At 34.1% G+C, this 18,121-nt stretch overlaps 1 protein-coding gene across 1 annotated transcript; it reads left to right on the forward strand.

The window, feature by feature from the left end:
- The first annotated feature begins 4,974 nt into the window (after positions 1 to 4,974).
- On the forward strand, positions 4,975 to 5,913 carry LOC120227269 (olfactory receptor 2AJ1). The gene has a single exon (XM_039225410.1). The coding sequence runs from the start codon at positions 4,975 to 4,977 to the stop codon at positions 5,911 to 5,913; it is 939 nt and encodes a 312-aa protein (XP_039081341.1).
- The last annotated feature ends 12,208 nt before the right edge of the window (positions 5,914 to 18,121 follow it).

Consider the following 18,121-nt stretch of genomic DNA (forward strand, 5'->3'; position numbering starts at 1 on the left):
GATAACAGTGTGAGATAACACTCACAGGACTCCCTTAAACTGGCATGACAGCCGAAAGTAATAGATGTCAGATCACTTTGCAATGACTCTTCCATGTATATTTCTGTGTCCTTAAAAGTCAAGAAGACCAAAAACAAAAAAGTTAGTTAATTAGAACATCAAATGGCTAATATAATAAATTTGTGAGCAGCTCAGCTGACTGATTTAATATTAAGGAGCATTGCTTTGCTCTCTTACGCACACCTGTGTGTGTGTATATGGGTGGGAAGTAAACCACATAGTGTCTTTCAACATATTGCATTTGTTTCCCCCAGTGAGCCTCAAGAACCAAATTCACCAGGAAATGAGTACACAATATAGTTCTGATTCACCACATCAAAATTTCTTTACTCAGTTATATTCTTTCATATTCTGAATATTACTTTCTCTTTTTCTAGCATATCATAGCTTAAATGCGTATTTAAAATGCTAAAAAAATAACAATAACAACAATAGTGATAATAAAGTAATGATAGAAATACTAATATAGTAATTTTAGAAGCAACAATAAAACAACAGTAATAAACATTGTTTCTGTGTGACTACTGTATGCTAAGCTCTGTTCCATGTGTGTGTGTTCATGTATGTACCTGAGTGGGTGTGTTATTTAACATGTTGTCTCATTTAATCTTCAGAACAAAATTTTGAAGCATGTACTATTATCATCCATTTTGCTAAAAATTAATTTCATATATATTTTCATGCATGATTGATGTATTATAATAAGACACAATATGAAATATTTTTTAAAAAGTTTTTAATGTTTTATTTATTTCTGAGAGAGAGAGAGAGAGACAGCATGAGCAGGGGAGGGTCAGAGAGAGAGGGAGACACAGAATCTGAAGCAAGCTCCAGGCTCTGAGCTGGCTGTCAGCACAGAGCCCAATGTGGGACTCGAACCCACGAACCGTGAGATCATGATCTGAGCTGAAGTCTGATGCTCAACCGACTGAGCTACCCAGGTGCCCCAGTATGAAATATTTTAAAGATACTGTATTCATATTAAATTTTCTTGTTTATTTCTTCAAATCATGGAGATTTTAGGTTTATATTGCTACTTTCTTAATACAATTATTTGGGTCAGTAACATACCTATTCCTAGGCAAAATCATGTCTATCATACATTTATGGTATACATTTTCCATGTCAATTTATTTAAATAAGCAATGATTTTATTCCACCCATATTTAGTAACCCCATTTTCAGACCTCTTCATCTTCCATACAAAATTCCATCACAGCTGTATGGATAATCAGTAACAGCGATTTCTTTGGAACCAGCTGCCCACCAACCATGTAAGTCTGATAATTGAAATTTCATGATAGAACTTATAATTTCTAGATCAACTGGGTCATTGAGGTTATAACTTTTTTTAGGAATACATCAAAAAATAAAAGCAGCGTGGTCATTTAGTATAAAGTATAAGTGTGTATATTAGACTTAATATTACCCTGGCTTTCTGTATCAACATTTTTCAAAATAAATATTTTTTCAGAAGAAATGATTGGTTGATTTTATCTTTTGTTTTATAGTCAAAACTTTAATACAAAGATGTAGTGTAGGAGTATATGCGTATTTGAATAAATGTGTCAGTCTTACTGATATTATTCAATAATTTCCTTCTATTTAAATGTAAATTCCTTTCTATTTAGATTTAAATAAATATTTGGAATGTTTTATTCATATACTAGGAGATATGTCAGAGAAATGAAAAATATCTTTGAATCTTGTTAGGTCAAAATTAATGGATACATTATGCATTTTGATAACCTTGATAATTGTAAAATAGTAAAAATAATTGAAGTGTAGTGAACTCATTGGATAAAGAGTATGGAGGTCTTTGTTTTGTCTGGGAAGAAGGATTGGAATATAACTGTGTTTATAGCTAAAAAATGTCATCGAATGATAATAGCATTTTCCTTTTTAAAACTTTTTAAATGTTTATTTATTTTTGAGACAGAGAGAGTCAGAGCATGAATGGGGGAAAGGCAGAGAGAAAGGGAGTGCAGAATCTGAAGTAGGTTTCAGGTTCTGTTCTGACAATGTGAGGCTCAAACCCACAAATCAGGAGATCATGACCTGAGCTGAAGTTGGCCACTTAAACAACTGAACCACCCAGGCACCACAATAGTAACATTTTAGTCTCCAAACTTCTTGACTATAGGAAGATATAAACTGCATGTTACAATTTCTTTATTACATTTAGCATTATTAGACAAGAAAATATTTAATGCCAGGTGGAGAAAAAGAGACTATAACTTTTATTACAGTTGCACATATTTGGAAGAATTTACTTTTCAGATAACATGTGTTTTCTCCATTTTTTTCAATCTTAGCGGTAGCAAGCTCACCACTCGAGCATAGCAGTTTGGATTTAAGAATAGATTTTACTCAACATTCTGGATGGCATAGAAGATATCATTCTATATGTTCCAGATGTCTGATTGACTGGTAAGCCATAGAGTACAAAAAACGGTTATAGAAACTCCCAGGTTCTACATGGAAGTGGAAAGAAAGTAGCAGATGTAAGATGATGAAGCAGGTAGAGAATTTATCATGGAGTATTTCTAATATCTGAAGACAAAACATAGACATTCTTGTGAAGGCAGCACAAATTTTTTAAAAATATAAATATAATGGATACATTGTTGAAAGCTTTTGATTTCAAAGTCCATGGTCAAAAATTCCTTTAACAAGCATTTACTGAGAACCTACACTAAGCCAGGCACAGCTACATAATGTGAATTCTGTAGAAAATAGACATTACTCATATTTCTAGCACTAAAATTGAGTATGGACTTTTGAATGGGAATGAGTAGAACAAAGTAAATCGTTAATGGAAAAAGGAAAAACAGAAGGACAAAATTGTTTTTGGGAGTGGGAAAAAGTCAACGCATTTGGATACTGATATATTGAATTTGAGTTATCAGTAAGATTCATAGATTTTAGAGACTTACTTATGATCAACCAGTTCATGGGAGGCATCACTGCCTTTAAATCTTTATGTCAATACCAAATTTTCCTGAGCTATAGGTCAAACCCGTCAAAACAGCAGGAACTACATAAACAAAACATTCATATGTCTGCAAACTTCATTCAAATGCCAATCTTTCAATATTTAAAAGATATAGCAAAACAGTGCTCACAATCCAGGGCATTTAAATAGAATTGAAGCTTATTTCATAATGCAGAATCTCAATGTTCACTTATAAAATAAAATAGAAAAATACAAATTATTTATATTTTTATCCGGAACATATTTGTACATTTTCATCCCCAAAGTAAAAGCCAAAACTCCTTTCATTCAAACTTATGAATATTTCTTAAAAATGGAAAATAACTTGTTTTTTATTTGTTAGTTATTTTTCAGGATTTGCATCTGTATTTTCCTAAATCATAAAATTGTGTGTGTGTGAAATATGTATATGTGTATATCTATTTACTAAAGGATAGGTCATATGTACTGTTTCTGCACATAATAGCAAAGGGAACAGTTAAATAGCCAGTATCCACATATAAACAACATAAGTATTTAGGAGACAACATGATTCCCTATGTAAAGAATTAATAAAATATAATTCAATTTCTAGAAGTTAATAAAACTAGTTAAAATAAAGTATATTTTTATTTTAATTGAATAAATTTTTCATGTATTTACATGTAAATACTGATATTTCAAATTGCAAATAATAGATGGAGCTAGTTTTTATAGTATTTTGTTACTTATTACTTTAGAAAGATTTAGAAATAATACATTTCATTTTCTTTAATCTTTATCCAGATAAAAATGAGACTGAAAATTGATTTCCATATCCTATTCATTTACTCATGTGTTGAAAATACATTATTCAGCAACACAATGTACTAAGCATTGTGTTAGCCATTCATCTAATACAGGGTTCTAATGAATGTTTACAATTGGGAAATTCAAGTTCTGGTGGGTTAGAATGAAAACAAACAAGGATGTAGTTCATAGATTTATTTAATATATAGACGATGAAAATTGATTTGCAAAAACATCAAAGAGAGCAGAAGAGAAATGTGGTAGTTGGGGTGTGGGTGCTGATACTGACATTTTATATTATGGAAAAAGTCCAAATGTCCATCGACTGATAAATAGATAAAGAAGATGTGGCATATAAATGTAATGGAATATAATTCAGTCATCAAAAAGAATGAAATCTTGTCATTTGTCAGGATGTGCTTGGAGCTAGAGTATATTATGCTAAGCAAGATAAGTCAGTCAGTGAAACACAAGTACTATATAATTCCGATCATTTTTGGGATTTAGGAAACAAAACACTGAACATAAGGAAAAGGAAAAAGAGAAGGAGGCAAACCATAAAATTCTCCTAAATATAGAGAACAGACTTAAGGTTGCTGGAGGGGAGGAGGGTAGAGGATGGGCTAAATGGGTGTGAGCATTAAGGAGGGCTCTTGTTGTCATGAGCACTGAATGTTACATGTAAGTGATGAATCACTAATTTCTACTCCTGAAACCAATATTACACTACATGTTAACTAACTAGAATTTAAATAAAAATTTTAAATGAGTGAATGAACAAATGAATGAATAAGCAAACAACAAACAAACAAACAAACAAAGTAAAAACCGTGTTTAGGGATAGGGCTCCTGGAAAAGGTGATATTTGACAAAGACTAAACTAGAATAAAGAATATGGAATTAAGACTCTGAGACTATATGGAGCTAATAGCTCACTCAATATACTCAATATCATCCATTGATTCAAACAAATAAATGGCCATGTTGTGAAACAAGCCCACTTCAAAAGCTGGTTGAGATTCCATTGACTTTAATTGCAAAAATATGCATCACTAACTCTCATTGTATTATGCTTGTAAATGTGTTTGATATTTACACTACTACTTTTTAGCTCTATTTTATTTTCTACTTTAGGAAAGAGAGAGAAAGTCATGATGGGGCATGAAAATCATACTTTCACCAGTGATTTCATTCTTTTGGGACTCTTCTCTTCTTCTCGATTAAGTCTAGTTTTCTTTTCCTTTATATTCATCATTTTCATTACGACTATAATAGAAAACACAGTCATGATCCTCCTTATCCTCAGGGACTCAAGACTCCACACTCCGATGTATTTCCTGCTGAGTCATTTGTCTTTTATGGACATCTTGCATATTTCCAACATCGTTCCTAAAATGGTCACTGACTTTCTGTCAGGCAGTAGAACTATTTCACTTGTAGGTTGTGGCTTCCAGGTATTTCTATCACTCACCCTACTGGGTGGCGAGTGCCTTCTCTTGGCAGCAATGTCTTATGATCGCTATGTAGCTATCTGTCATCCACTGCACTATCCCGTTCTTATGAATGACTATGTCTGCGCTGTGATGGCTGGAGGGTCCTGGATTATCGGAACGGTCAACTCCATAGTCCATACAGCTTATGCTCTCCACTTTCCCTTCTGTCGCTCAAGAGCTATTGATCACTTTTTCTGTGAAGTCCCTGCCATGTTGAAGCTGTCCTGTGTGGACACAACACTCTATGAACGAGGAGTTTATGTAAGTGGCTTAATTTTTCTGCTTGTCCCTTTTTCCCTAATTTTTGCTTCTTATGTCCAAGTTCTCCTTACTGTCCTTCAAATGAAATCATCAGAAGCACGTAAAAAGTCATTTTCCACCTGTTCCTTCCACATGATGGTGGTCACAATGTACTATGGACCATTTATTTTCACATACATGAGACCCAAATCATACCACACTCCAGGCCAGGACAAGTATTTGGCAATATTCTATACCATTCTCACACCCACACTCAACCCTATCATCTACAGCTTTAGGAATAAAGATGTCCTAGAAGCAATGAAAACTATGCTCAAAAGTAACTTTCTCCATTAAAGATAGTAAGAAAAATACATGAATTATGTGTTTTCTATATTAATATAGAAATAAAATAAGTTACTATCCCATCAACCATAGAAAGAAGTGGATATTTTCAAAACTTGATAATAATAAAGTTTCTTAGGTATTGGTTTTAGAAACACATGCATCTAAGGGCATCTGTGTGGCTCAGTTGGTTAACCATATGACTTCACCTCAGGTCACGATCTTGTGGTTTGTTTGAGCCCCACATCAGGCTCTGTGTTGACAGCTCAGAGTATCGAGCCTGCTTTGGATTCTGAGTCTCCCTCTCTCTCTACCCCTTCCCTGCTCACATTCTTTCTCTCTCTCAAAAATAATTTAAATATTTAAAACAATTTTAAAAGAAACGCATACATCTAAAAATATACTGTTTCTTCCCTCTAAAATTCTCAGAAAGTATAAAAATTATCTTTTATAATATAGTAATATTTTGTGGGATCTACCAATCTTTCCACAGAACTTTTGTATTTTATGAAAGAGTAAAATTATAATTCCAATATTAGAACAAATTATCAAAAATTCATAAAAATATAGGAAAAATAGGTACAGGTGTTCACACCCTAAAAACTACTAGTTATAAAATACAGTTAAAAATAATAAAGTTAAAAATAAGTAAATTCTGCTATGTAATGAACAGCGTGATGAACGGTGACTCTGGTTAACACTGTTCTATTGTACATTTCTACATTTGAAGTTGATAAGAGAGTAGGTTTGAGAAGTTCTCATCAGAAGAAAGTGAAGTGTAACTATGTGTGGTGATAGATGGTAACTAAACTTTTTTTGATAGTCACTTTACTATATATTTATAGTAGATATATATGTATATATACATGTATGTATATGTAAATGTATGTACATATATAAATGGATGTGTATATATAATTATTATGCTGTATACTTAAGTATAGTATGATTATATCACCTTTATAACAATAATACAGAAAAAATCAATTAATGTGTATTTAATAGTGTTTATTCACTGTGTATTACCTATATTATTAGTATGTAATTTAATACATTACCTGTGTAATCTATTTAATATACTCATATATTAAATATTATTTAGTTAATAATATTACTATGAATAATATTTATTAAAAGTTATTTAATAAATAACATTAAATTTCTATTAATATGGATTATAAGTAGTGAAAACACATAATTTTGAAATCCATGATCCCTGTTTTCTTACACAATGATGTTAGCAAGTACTGTATGTAAGAATCTCCATGTATCCATTGCCTCTTTGTCTTAGTACTCCTGGATCATTTTTTATTGTGAAAATCTGAGCCAGAAGTTTCCGCCTCTGTACAGAGAAAGTGATGCAGAGAAGGACCAAAAACAGTCTAACAAGCACAAGCAATTTCTGTTCTTGCTTCCTTTCAAGCTTATTTGAGAGGGTAATTAAGAGACAAAATGTCAGCATTACATTAAATTACAAACTAATATAACTATATGTATCACTCTGCCCTCTCTCAGAAGTTTCTAAAAGCAAGCAAACCGGGGCACCTAGGTGGCTCAGTTGGTTAAGCATCCGACTTTGGCTCAGGTCATGGTCTCATGGTTCGCGTCGGGCTCTGTGCTCACAGCTAGCTCAGAGCCTGGAGGCTTTTTCAGATTCTGTGTCTCCCTCTCTCTCTCTGACACTCCCCTGCTCACGCTGTCTCTCTCTCTCAGAAACAAATAAAACATTTAAAAAAAGACTAAGGTTTAAAAATAAATAAAAATAAAAACAAGCAAACCGAAAATTTCCCAACCCCTCTTGAAACATTCATTGTTATTTCAATAGTTTGTTTTGAAATCTTTGTTACTGAAGTGAGAAATATATATACATACACGTACATATATACATTACACGTGGTAGAATAAAAGCACCCATCCTGTGTTAGAAGAAAATACACAGTATAAGCGCATCTTTAAAATTATGTCTTATTTTATATATACACATAGGTTTATATTTTTAGCATTTCATCCTAAAAATTATTGCAAAGGAACCAATACATTTGTTAATGTTTATTCATTTTTGAGAAAGAGAAAGAGATAGAGAGCATGAAGAGGCGAGAGACAGAGAGAGAAGGAGACACAGAATCTGAATCAGGCTACAGGATCTGGAGCTGTTCTCACAGAGCTGGACATGGGACTTGAACCCACGAACTGTGAGATTATGACCTGATTGAAGTCCAACACTTAACTGAGGAGCCACCCAGGTACCCCACAAATGTCCAATTAATTCAGATGATTTTATCAGTAATGAAAATTAGACTGCATGTAATGAGGTATTCATTTTATTATATCAAATTAACTAAATATTTTATATGAAATAAATATCCTATATATACACACCATAAATATATACCACATCTTCTTTGTCTATTTTTTAATTCATTCATTCATCCATTCATTCACAGATACTTCGGTTGTCTCAATTCTCGGCTACTGTGAACATAGGAGGGCCATATCTTTGAGACTGTTTTTGTTTTCTTTTGATATATACCCAGAATTGGGATTGCTGGATCATAATGTAACGTCTGAACCAATTTACTTTCCCACCAACACAGCACCAGGATATCCTTTTCCACATATTTACCAACACTTGTTATCACATGTTGTTTTGATGATGGCCAATCTAAAATATGTGAAGTGAAACTCATTCTAGTTTTGAAATACATTTGTTATATTAGTGATTAGTGATTAAGCATCATTTTGTGTACCTGGTGATCATTTGTATTTCACTTTTGGAAATGTCTACTGACTTCTTTTGCCAATTTCTTCATCAGATTTATTTTCTGCCGTTGAGCTGACTTAGATGAAGGGGTTTTTTTGTATAATTTTTTTATTACCCATTATACATTATTTACAAAAATGTTTTCCCATTCTGTAGAATGCCTTTTCATGTTCTTGGTTGTTTCATTTGTTGTGCAAAAGTTTGAGGTAATCAAAAATTCATTTTTGTTTTGATGCTTGGACTTTTGGTATTATATCCAGGAAACACTGTCAAAGGCCAGAGTTTTTCTTCTTATATTTTCTTCTAGGAGTTTTATGGTTTGGGATAGTATATTTCAATCCTTAACATATACTGAGTTAAATTTTCTGGGGGACATAATATGGGGGTCCAATTTCTTCTATACAAAGCTATACATTTTTCTCAATATTATTTGTTGAAGAGACTCTCCTTTCTCCTTTGACCTTTCTTCGAATCCTTGTTAAATATTAGTTGACCGTATATGTGAGGGTTTATTTCTAGACTCTCAATTGTTTTCTATTGGTCTATGTTTCTATTTTTATACCAGTGCCCTATTGTGGTTATAGCAATATTTGTAGTTGCAAATAAACAAATTACAAATTACAAATACAAAGTACAAAACTTGTAGTATGTGTTGTAATCAGAAAGTATGATACCTTTATCTTGGTGTTTCTCAGTGCTTAGGCTATTTGGTTTTACTGGATTCATACAAATTTTAGAAGTACTTATGCTACATCTGTGAAAAATGCCATTGAAATTTTGAAGAATTGCATTGAATCTATAGATATCTATTAGCATGACAAATATGTAGCAATATTAATTCTTCCAACTCATAAAAATGAAATATGTTTTCATTTATTTGTATATTCATCAATTTTAATTTTTTTAATTTTTAATTTTTAAAGTGTACTTATTTGAGAGAGAGAAAAAGAGGAAGATCATGCAGGAGTGGGGTAGGGACAGAGAGTGAATGAGAGAGAGAGAGACAGAGAATTCCAAGCAATCTCTGCACTTTCAGCTTAGAGCTCAATTCCAGGCTTGAATTCAGGAACTGTGAGATCATGACCTGAGCCAAAAATCAGAGTCATCCATTGAGCCACTGAGTAGCCCCTATATGTTCATCAATTTTTAAAAATCAAACACATTTCTTTGTATGGAGAACTTTCTTGGTTAAATGTATTTCAGATTGAATTATTTGTGATCCTATTATGAATAAGATTTTTTCTTTATTTTTAAATGTTCTGTTGATTATACAAATACAAATAATTTATTTTATACAGTTTATTTATGTTATTATGAGAGAGAGTGAGTGCTAGGGAAGGGCAGAGAGAGGGAGAGAGAATCCCAAGGAGGTTCTGTGCTGTCCAACACGGGATTCAAACCTACAAACAATGAGATTATGATCTAGTCAGAGGCTTAAATGACTGAGCCACCCAGGCACCCAAACACAAATATTTTCTGTATGTTGGTTTATATTCAACTACTTTACTATAATTGTTGATTAATTCCAACAAATTTCTCGTGGACATTTTAGGATTTTCTGTGTATAAGTTTATATCATATGGAAACAAAGTATTACTTATCCTGTTAAAATAGGATGGTTTTTTTTTCCTTGTTTGTTTGTTCTAGCTAAGATTTCCAGTACATTTTGAATAGGATTAATAAGGAAGGGCACCTCTGTTTTGTTTCTGATTTTACAGAAAAATATTTCACTATTGAATATAAAGTTATATGGGGGATTGTTACATAAATTTGTTTGGAGTTATTATACTTTTATACCCATTTTACACTTTTTTTTTTTTTATCATGAAAGGATACTACATTCATCTATTGCTTTTTTTGGCATCTTTTGAACTACCACTGCAGCCCAAAAATAAATCCCACTTCATCAAGGTGAATAAGTCTTTTAATTACTGTTGGATCCAATTTGGGGGTATCTTGTTGATAATTTTTGCATCCATATTCATCAGGAATATTTTCTCATAATTCTCCTATTTAGTGGGGTCTTCTGGTTTTGGATCAAGATAATGCTGGGTCCATCTAATTAGTTTGGAAATTTTCCTTCCATTTCTTTTTCTTCTTCTTCTCTCTCTCTTTTCTTTTTTCTTTTTTTTGTTTTTTGAATTGATTGAGAAGAATGTTTAACTCTTTAAATGTCTGGTAGAATTTCTTTGGGAAGCCATCTGGTCCTGGATTTTCTTTCTTGGGAGATTTTGGATTACTGACTCAATTTATTTGTTAGTTATGGGTGTTCAAGTTTTCTATTTCTTTCTGTTTCAGTTTTGGTAATTTGTAAGTCTCTAGGAAATTGCCCACTTTTTACAGATTGTCCACTTTGTTGGAATATAATTTTTCATACTATTATTATAATTTTTTTTATTTCTATGGTGTTGATTGTGATCTCGTCTCTTTCATTTGTGATTTTATCTATTTGGGTCTTTTTTGTTTTATTCTGTTGTCTGCCTGATAAGTCTGGTTAAGGGGTACTAATTTCATTAATTCTTTCTAAGAATCATCTCTTTTTTTTTTTTTAACATTTTTAAACGTTTATTTATTTTGAGAGAGAGAGAGCAAGAGCATGAGCCAAGAAGGGGCGGAGAGAGCAAAAGACAGAATCTCAAGTGGGCTCCAGGCTCTGAGCTGTCAGCACAGAGCCCAATGTGGGGCTCAAACCCATAAACTGTGAGATCATGACCTGAGCCGAAGTCTGTTGCTTAACCAACTGAGATACCCAGGTGCTCCTTCTAAGAATCATCTCTTAATTTTGTTGATTTTTTCTACTGTCTTTATCTTTTGTTTTGTTCTATATTGTTTATCTCTGCTTTCATCTTTAATATATACCCTCTTCTGATGATTTTAGGCTTTATTTGCTGTTCCTTTTCCAGCTCTTCTAGATGTAAGTTTAGGTTGTGTATTTAAGATCTTTCTTGCTTCTTTAGGTAGCCCTGTATTATAATGAACTCCCCTCTTAGGCCTTTACTGCATCCCAAAGGTTTGAGACTGTCATGTTTTTATGTATATTTGCTTCTATGTACTTATTTTTTGTTTTTTATATTCCTGGCTAACTCATTTATTCCCCAGTAAGATGTACTTTATCCTTCAAGTATTTATGGGCTTTCCATTTTTTTCTCGTAGTTGACTTCAAGTTTCATAGCTTTATGGTCTTAAAATATACATGAAATGATCTCAATATTTTTGTAATTCTGGATGGCTGACTTGTGACCCACTATGAGATGTATTCTGAAGAATGTTCCATGTGCACTCGAGAATGTGTATTCTGCTATTTTAAGATAGAATGTTCTGAATATATTTGTTAAGACCATCTGGTCCAGTGTTTCATTTAAAGCCATTGTTTTCTTGCTGATGGTCCAGTGTTTCATTTAAAGCCATTGTTTTCTTGCTGACTTTCTGCTTAGATGATTTGTCCATTGTTGAAAATGGACTCTTAAAATCCCTTACAATTATTGTATTACGTTAATGACATTCATTATGCTTTTTATAAATTTATTCATATATTCTGTGCTCCCAAGTTGGAGGCCAAAATATTTACAATTGTAAGATCTTCTTGATGAAAAAACCATTAGTTATGATATACTGCCCTTCATCTTCTCTTCTTGCAGTCTTTTGTTTAAAATCTAGTTTCTTGGGTCTTCTGTGTGGCTTAGTCAGTTAAGCATCTGACTGCTGGTTTTGCTCAGGTTATGGTCTCACGTTCATAGAGCCTCACATCGGCCTGTTTGGGATTCACTCCGCGTCTCTGTCTGCCCCTCCTCCACTCTCTCTCTCTCTAAAAATAAACTTAATTAAAAAACACTAAAACTTAGTTTTTCTGATATAAGTATAGCTGTCCTGGCTTTATTTTTACCTTAATTAGCCTTATAGATGGTTCTTTACCTTCTCACTTTCAATATGCCAATTTCTTTAGGTCTAAAATGAGTCTCCTGTAAGCAACATATAGATGAGTCTTGTTTTTATTTTCCTTTTTTTTTAAAATTCTGATACCCTATATCTTTTATTGGAGCATTTAGTTCAGTTATCTTCACAGCGATTATTGAAATATATGAATTTGGTGCCATTGTGTTTCCTGTAGACTTGTTGTTTCTGGTGATGTTCTCTGTCACTTTCTAGGTTTTGTTGCTTTTGATTTTTCCCCTCCACTCAAGGAGTCCCCTTAATATTTCTCGAAGGGCTTGTTTAGTGGTGAAAAACTCTTTTAGTTTTGGTTTGTCGAGGAAACTATCTCTTCTTCGATTCTAAATGACAGCTTTGCTGCGTAGAGTATTCTTGGCTGTATATTTTTTCCCATTAGCACATTGAATATATCATGCCACTCCTTTCTGTCCTGCTACGTTTCTGTGGACAGATATGCTACAAACCTGATTTCTCTTCCCATGTAGATTAAGGACATTTTTCCCTTGACGGTTTCAGGATTCTTTCCTTTTCTACGTATTTTGTGAATTTGACTATGATATATCTTTGCAAAGGTCAGCTTCTGCTGAATTTAATGGAAGTTCTCTGTGCTTTTTGGAATTTGATGTCTGTGTGCTTCACCATATTAAGGAAGGTTTCAGCTATAATTTGCTCACATAAATCTGCCCCCTTTCCTCTAACATCTTTATGATATAAATGTCATTCCATTTTAAAAAGTCACTGAGTTCAATAAGTTTACTTTTGGGTTCCATTATTCTTATTTCTCTATTCCTTTCAGATTCATTAGTTTCCATAATTTTATACTCTGTATCACCAATTATGTCTTCTGTCTCATCCACCCTTGTTTTTATGGCTTCTATTTGAGTTTGTATCTTGGTTATGATATTTTTAATTTCAGCCTGACTACATTTTAGATATTTTATCTCTGCAGAAAGGGAGTCTCCAGTGTCTCTATTCTTTGTTCAATCCAGCTTGAATCTTTATAATTGTTGCTGAGTTTTCCAGTTCCAACATCTTACTTATATCTGTATTGATTAAATCCCTGACCATTATTTCGTCTTGCTCTTTCTTTTAAGGTGAATTCTTCTATCTTTTCATTTTGGAGGGAGAAAAAAATAATAAAATAAAATTGGAAGAGGAGTTGAGATGGCAGAGAAGTAGAAGGATCCAGGCTACTCTCATACTTCAAACATAGCTATATTGAAGTCAGATTACATGGAACACCCAGTAAATAAATCTGTGGAGAGGCAGAAGGACATCCACAGTTGGAGGGAGATAGCTTGGAAAATCCAAGGTGCAGAGATATGAACTGAAGGAGAGAAAATAACAGAGCTGTGGAAGGGAGGGAATATTTTCCATGGAGAGACAAAGGGGAGAGAGAGAAAGAGGAGTTGAGAAAGTGCAGCATTGAGTTAACACAAGAAAACCTCTCTGGACCATGGACTCGGGAGAGAGAAATGCTGAGTGTCCTAGTTAATTTTTGTAAACAATTTTTGGAGTTCAAACACTAAGGTTTTGAAATCGTGCCAATTTCTCCAGAATGGAGATGTTGAGCACTCGTGGGAAGGAGGGAGCTGGCCCTGGAGTGCATAGTATAGTATAATGATCTGCAGGCTGCACAGGGAGAAAACTGAGAGTGAACTGCCTCTCCAAGGATAAAAGACCCTCCAGGCATTAGCCAAAGACCTTTCATCAGCAGGGTGGAGAGGATATGCACTGGATGAGAGGAATGTATCTCCACCATGCTAAGACTTTGAAACTTTAGGCTTTAAATCCCTGCCATGCACCAAAGAAAACACTCAAGAGAGTTTTGGTGCAGGGCAAGCTGACTTTCTTTGCAATTCTGTGAAGTCTGCCTGAACAGTGAAGGCTGAGATCCCTGGTCTAGGAATGAGAGATGGGGAGGTGCCATTTTCCCCCAACACCAACATGCTGGGACTTCAGAGAGGAACATAGTGGCCCCCTGAGGAGGCAAGAGCCACTTTCACCAGATCCGGTTACTCTGTGCTTGGTAAGTACTTATTTACTGAGGAAAAACTGACTCTGAGCCACCTAAGCCAGCCTCTCCTTCAGACAAGAAGAGCCATCACCTGCAGGGACCAAGAGACAACTTTCTTTCTTTCTTTTTTTTTTTTTTTTTCCTGTTCCCTTCCTTTTTTTCTTTTTATAGGATCAGGCTTCCCTGCCCTTTTATTTTCCAAGGTTACTTCAACAAACAAATCAAAGTACGCCTAGCTAAAGGTTCAAACACTCTACCACTGCAAGCAAAGAGGACTCTGCAGAAGAATGATCAATGGGAAAGAGCAGCCAAAATGCAATAGCAAAGTGCACACAGCATATACCAGAAACACTTCCTGAGGGGCTAGGTGTATGAAGTGTATGACCCCCTTTTAATATAGGAGTACTGTCAGGTGTAGGAACCTTAAAACGTTGTTAAAACACACACACACACAAAGACAGAAACTTAGCCAAAATGACAAAATGGAGGAATGTGCCCCAAAAGAAAGGGTAAGAAGAAATAATAGCCAGGGACTTGCTCAAATCACACATAAACAATATATCCGAAAAAAAATTTAGAGCAGCAGTCATAAGATTACTAAATGGTCTTTTAAAAAAAGCAAAGAAGGCACCAGAGAAACCTTGTGCAGAGATCAAGGACTTAAGGATTAATCAGAATGAATTTTAAAAATGCTGTAACTGAGATGAAAACAAACTGGTAACAATGGCAGTGAAGACTGAAGAAGCAGAGAAAAGAATAGATGAAATGGAGCATAAAATTATGGAAAATAATATAGCTGAAAAGAGAGGGAAAAGAAGTTACTAGATCATGAGGGGTACTTAGAGTACATAAAGGTAGTAGCAGACCTGTTCCATGATATTTGACAGAGAAAAGAGTGGCAGGAAATATTCAATGTGCTTAATAAGAAAAATATGTAGCCAAGAATTCCTTATCCAGCAACACTGTCATTCAGAATAAAAGGAGAGGTAAAGACTTCCTTCTACAAACAAAAACTAAAGGAGTGCATGACCACTAAACAAGCCTTTCAATAAATTTTAAGGGGTCTCTCTGAGCAGAGGAAAATACAGATACCAAAGTAACAAAGACTACAAAGAACCAGAGAACATCACCATAAACTCTACAGGAAACAAAATGGCACTGCATTCATATCTTTCAATAATCACTCTAAATGTAAATGGACTAAAAGCTCCAATCAAAAGACCTAGAGTATAAGAATGGATTGAGAAATCAAGATCTATATATATGCTGCCTACAAGAGAATCATTTTAGATGTAAGGAAACCTGAAGATTGAAAGTAAGAGAATAGAGAACCATCTGTCATATTAATTGATGTCAGAAGAAAGGCAGGGTAGCTTTTTATATGAGACAAACTAGATTTTAAAAGAAGACTGTTGGGGCGCCTGGGTGGCTTAGTGGTTAAGCGTCCGACTTTCGCTTAGGTCATGATCTCGCGGTTCGTGGGTTCGAGCCCCGCGTGGGGCTCTGTGCTGACTGCCAGCTCAGAGCCTGGAGCCTGTTTCAGAGTCTGTGTCTCCCTCTCTCTCTGACCCTCCCCTGCTCACGCTGTCTCTCTCTCTCTCCTAGAAATAAATAAAAATAAAAAATAAAATAAAAATAAAAGAAGACTGTAACAAGAGAAGAGGGGAATTATAATTAGTCAATCCGTCAAGAAGGTCTAATAGTTTTAAATATTTATACCTCCTACTGGAGAGCATCTGAATATATAAACTGATTAATCACAAACATAAAGAAACTCGTTGATAATAATACCATAGTAAGATAATTTAATACCTCAGAGCAATGGACCAATCATCTAAGGGGAAAATCAACAAGAAACACTGGCTTTGAATGACACACTGGACCAGATGGACTTAACAGATATATGCAGAGCATTTCATCCTAAAGCAGCAGAATTTCCAGTGCACATTCTTTCCAGTGCACAAGAAACATTGTCCAGAATAGAACACATACCGGTTCACAAAGCAGCTCTCACAGGTACTAACAGATTGAGATCTTACTATGCTTATTTTCAGGTCACAATGCTCTGAAACCTGAAATCACCAGAAGAAAAAAATTTGGAAAGCCCTCAAACACACTTGGGTTTAAGAACATCTTTCTAAAGAATAAATAGATTAACCAAAGCTTTTTAAGTAAAAATATTTATTTTTGAGAGAGACAAAAAGTGATTGGGGTATGGGCAGGGAAAGAGGGAGATACAGAATCTGAAGCAAGCTCTAAGCTCTGAGCTGTAAGCACAGAACCCATTGCAGGGATCGAACTCACAAACTGTGAGATCACGACCTGAGCTGAAATAAGATGCCCAACAGACTAATACACCCAGGCACCCCATGGATTAATCTGGAAATTAAGAAATAAAAAATACATAGAAATAAATGAAAATAAAAACATGACAGTCCAAACTCTTTGGGATACAGCAAAGGCAGCCCTAAGGGGAAGTACACTGTAAATCAGGACTATCTAAAGAAGCAAGAAAAATCCCAATTTCACAACCTCACCTTATACCTAAAGGAGCTAAAAAAGGAACAGGATATAATGCCCATAACTTACAGAAAATAGGAAATAATAAAGGTTAGAGCAGAATTAAACAATATAGAACAAACAAACAAAAAATAGTAGAATAGATCAATGACACTAAAAGGGTTTTTTATTGAAGAAAAAAAATTGATAACTAGCCAAACTTATCAAAAAGAAAACAGAGAGGACGCAAATAGATAAAATCATGAATAAAAGAGGAGAGATCTCAACCAACACCACAGAAATAAAAACTATTATAAGAGAATACTATGTAAAAATATGTGCCAACAAACAGGACAACTGGAAGAAATGGACAAATTCCGAGACACTACCATACTACCAAAACTCAAATGGGAAGAAATAAAATATTCGAACAGACCTATAACCAGCAGATAAATTGAATTGCTTATAAAAAATGTCCCAATAAATAAGAGTCTTGGGCCAGAAGGCTTTCCAAGGGAATTCTACCAGACATTTAAGGTAGAATTAAAACCTATTATTCTCAAACTGTTCCAAAAAAGAGAAATGGAAGAAAAACTTCCAAACTCATTCTAGGAAGCCAATATTACCTTGATTCCAAAGCCAAAGACCCTACTAAAAGCAAGAATTATAAGCTAATATCCCTGATGAACATGTATGCAAATGTTTTCAACAAGATACCAGCAAATCAAATTCAACAGAACCTTAAAAGATTATTCACGATGCTCAAGTGGGGTTCATTCCTGGGCTGCCGGGCTGATTCAGTATTCTCAAATCAATCATGTTACCTACATTAACAAAAGAAAGAATAAGAACCATATGATACTGTTAATAGATGAAGAATAAACATTTGACATAATACAATATTCTTTCTTGTTAAAAGCCCTCAAGAAAGTAGGGAAGAATGAACACAACTTAACATCTTAAAGGCTTTATATGAATGATCCACAGCTAATACCATCCTCAATGGGGAAAAA

The sequence above is a fragment of the Hyaena hyaena genome, unplaced genomic scaffold (genome assembly GCF_003009895.1).
Source record: "Hyaena hyaena isolate Hyena2069 unplaced genomic scaffold, ASM300989v1 scaffold_2136, whole genome shotgun sequence".
In the NCBI taxonomy this organism is placed as follows: Eukaryota; Metazoa; Chordata; class Mammalia; order Carnivora; family Hyaenidae; genus Hyaena; species Hyaena hyaena.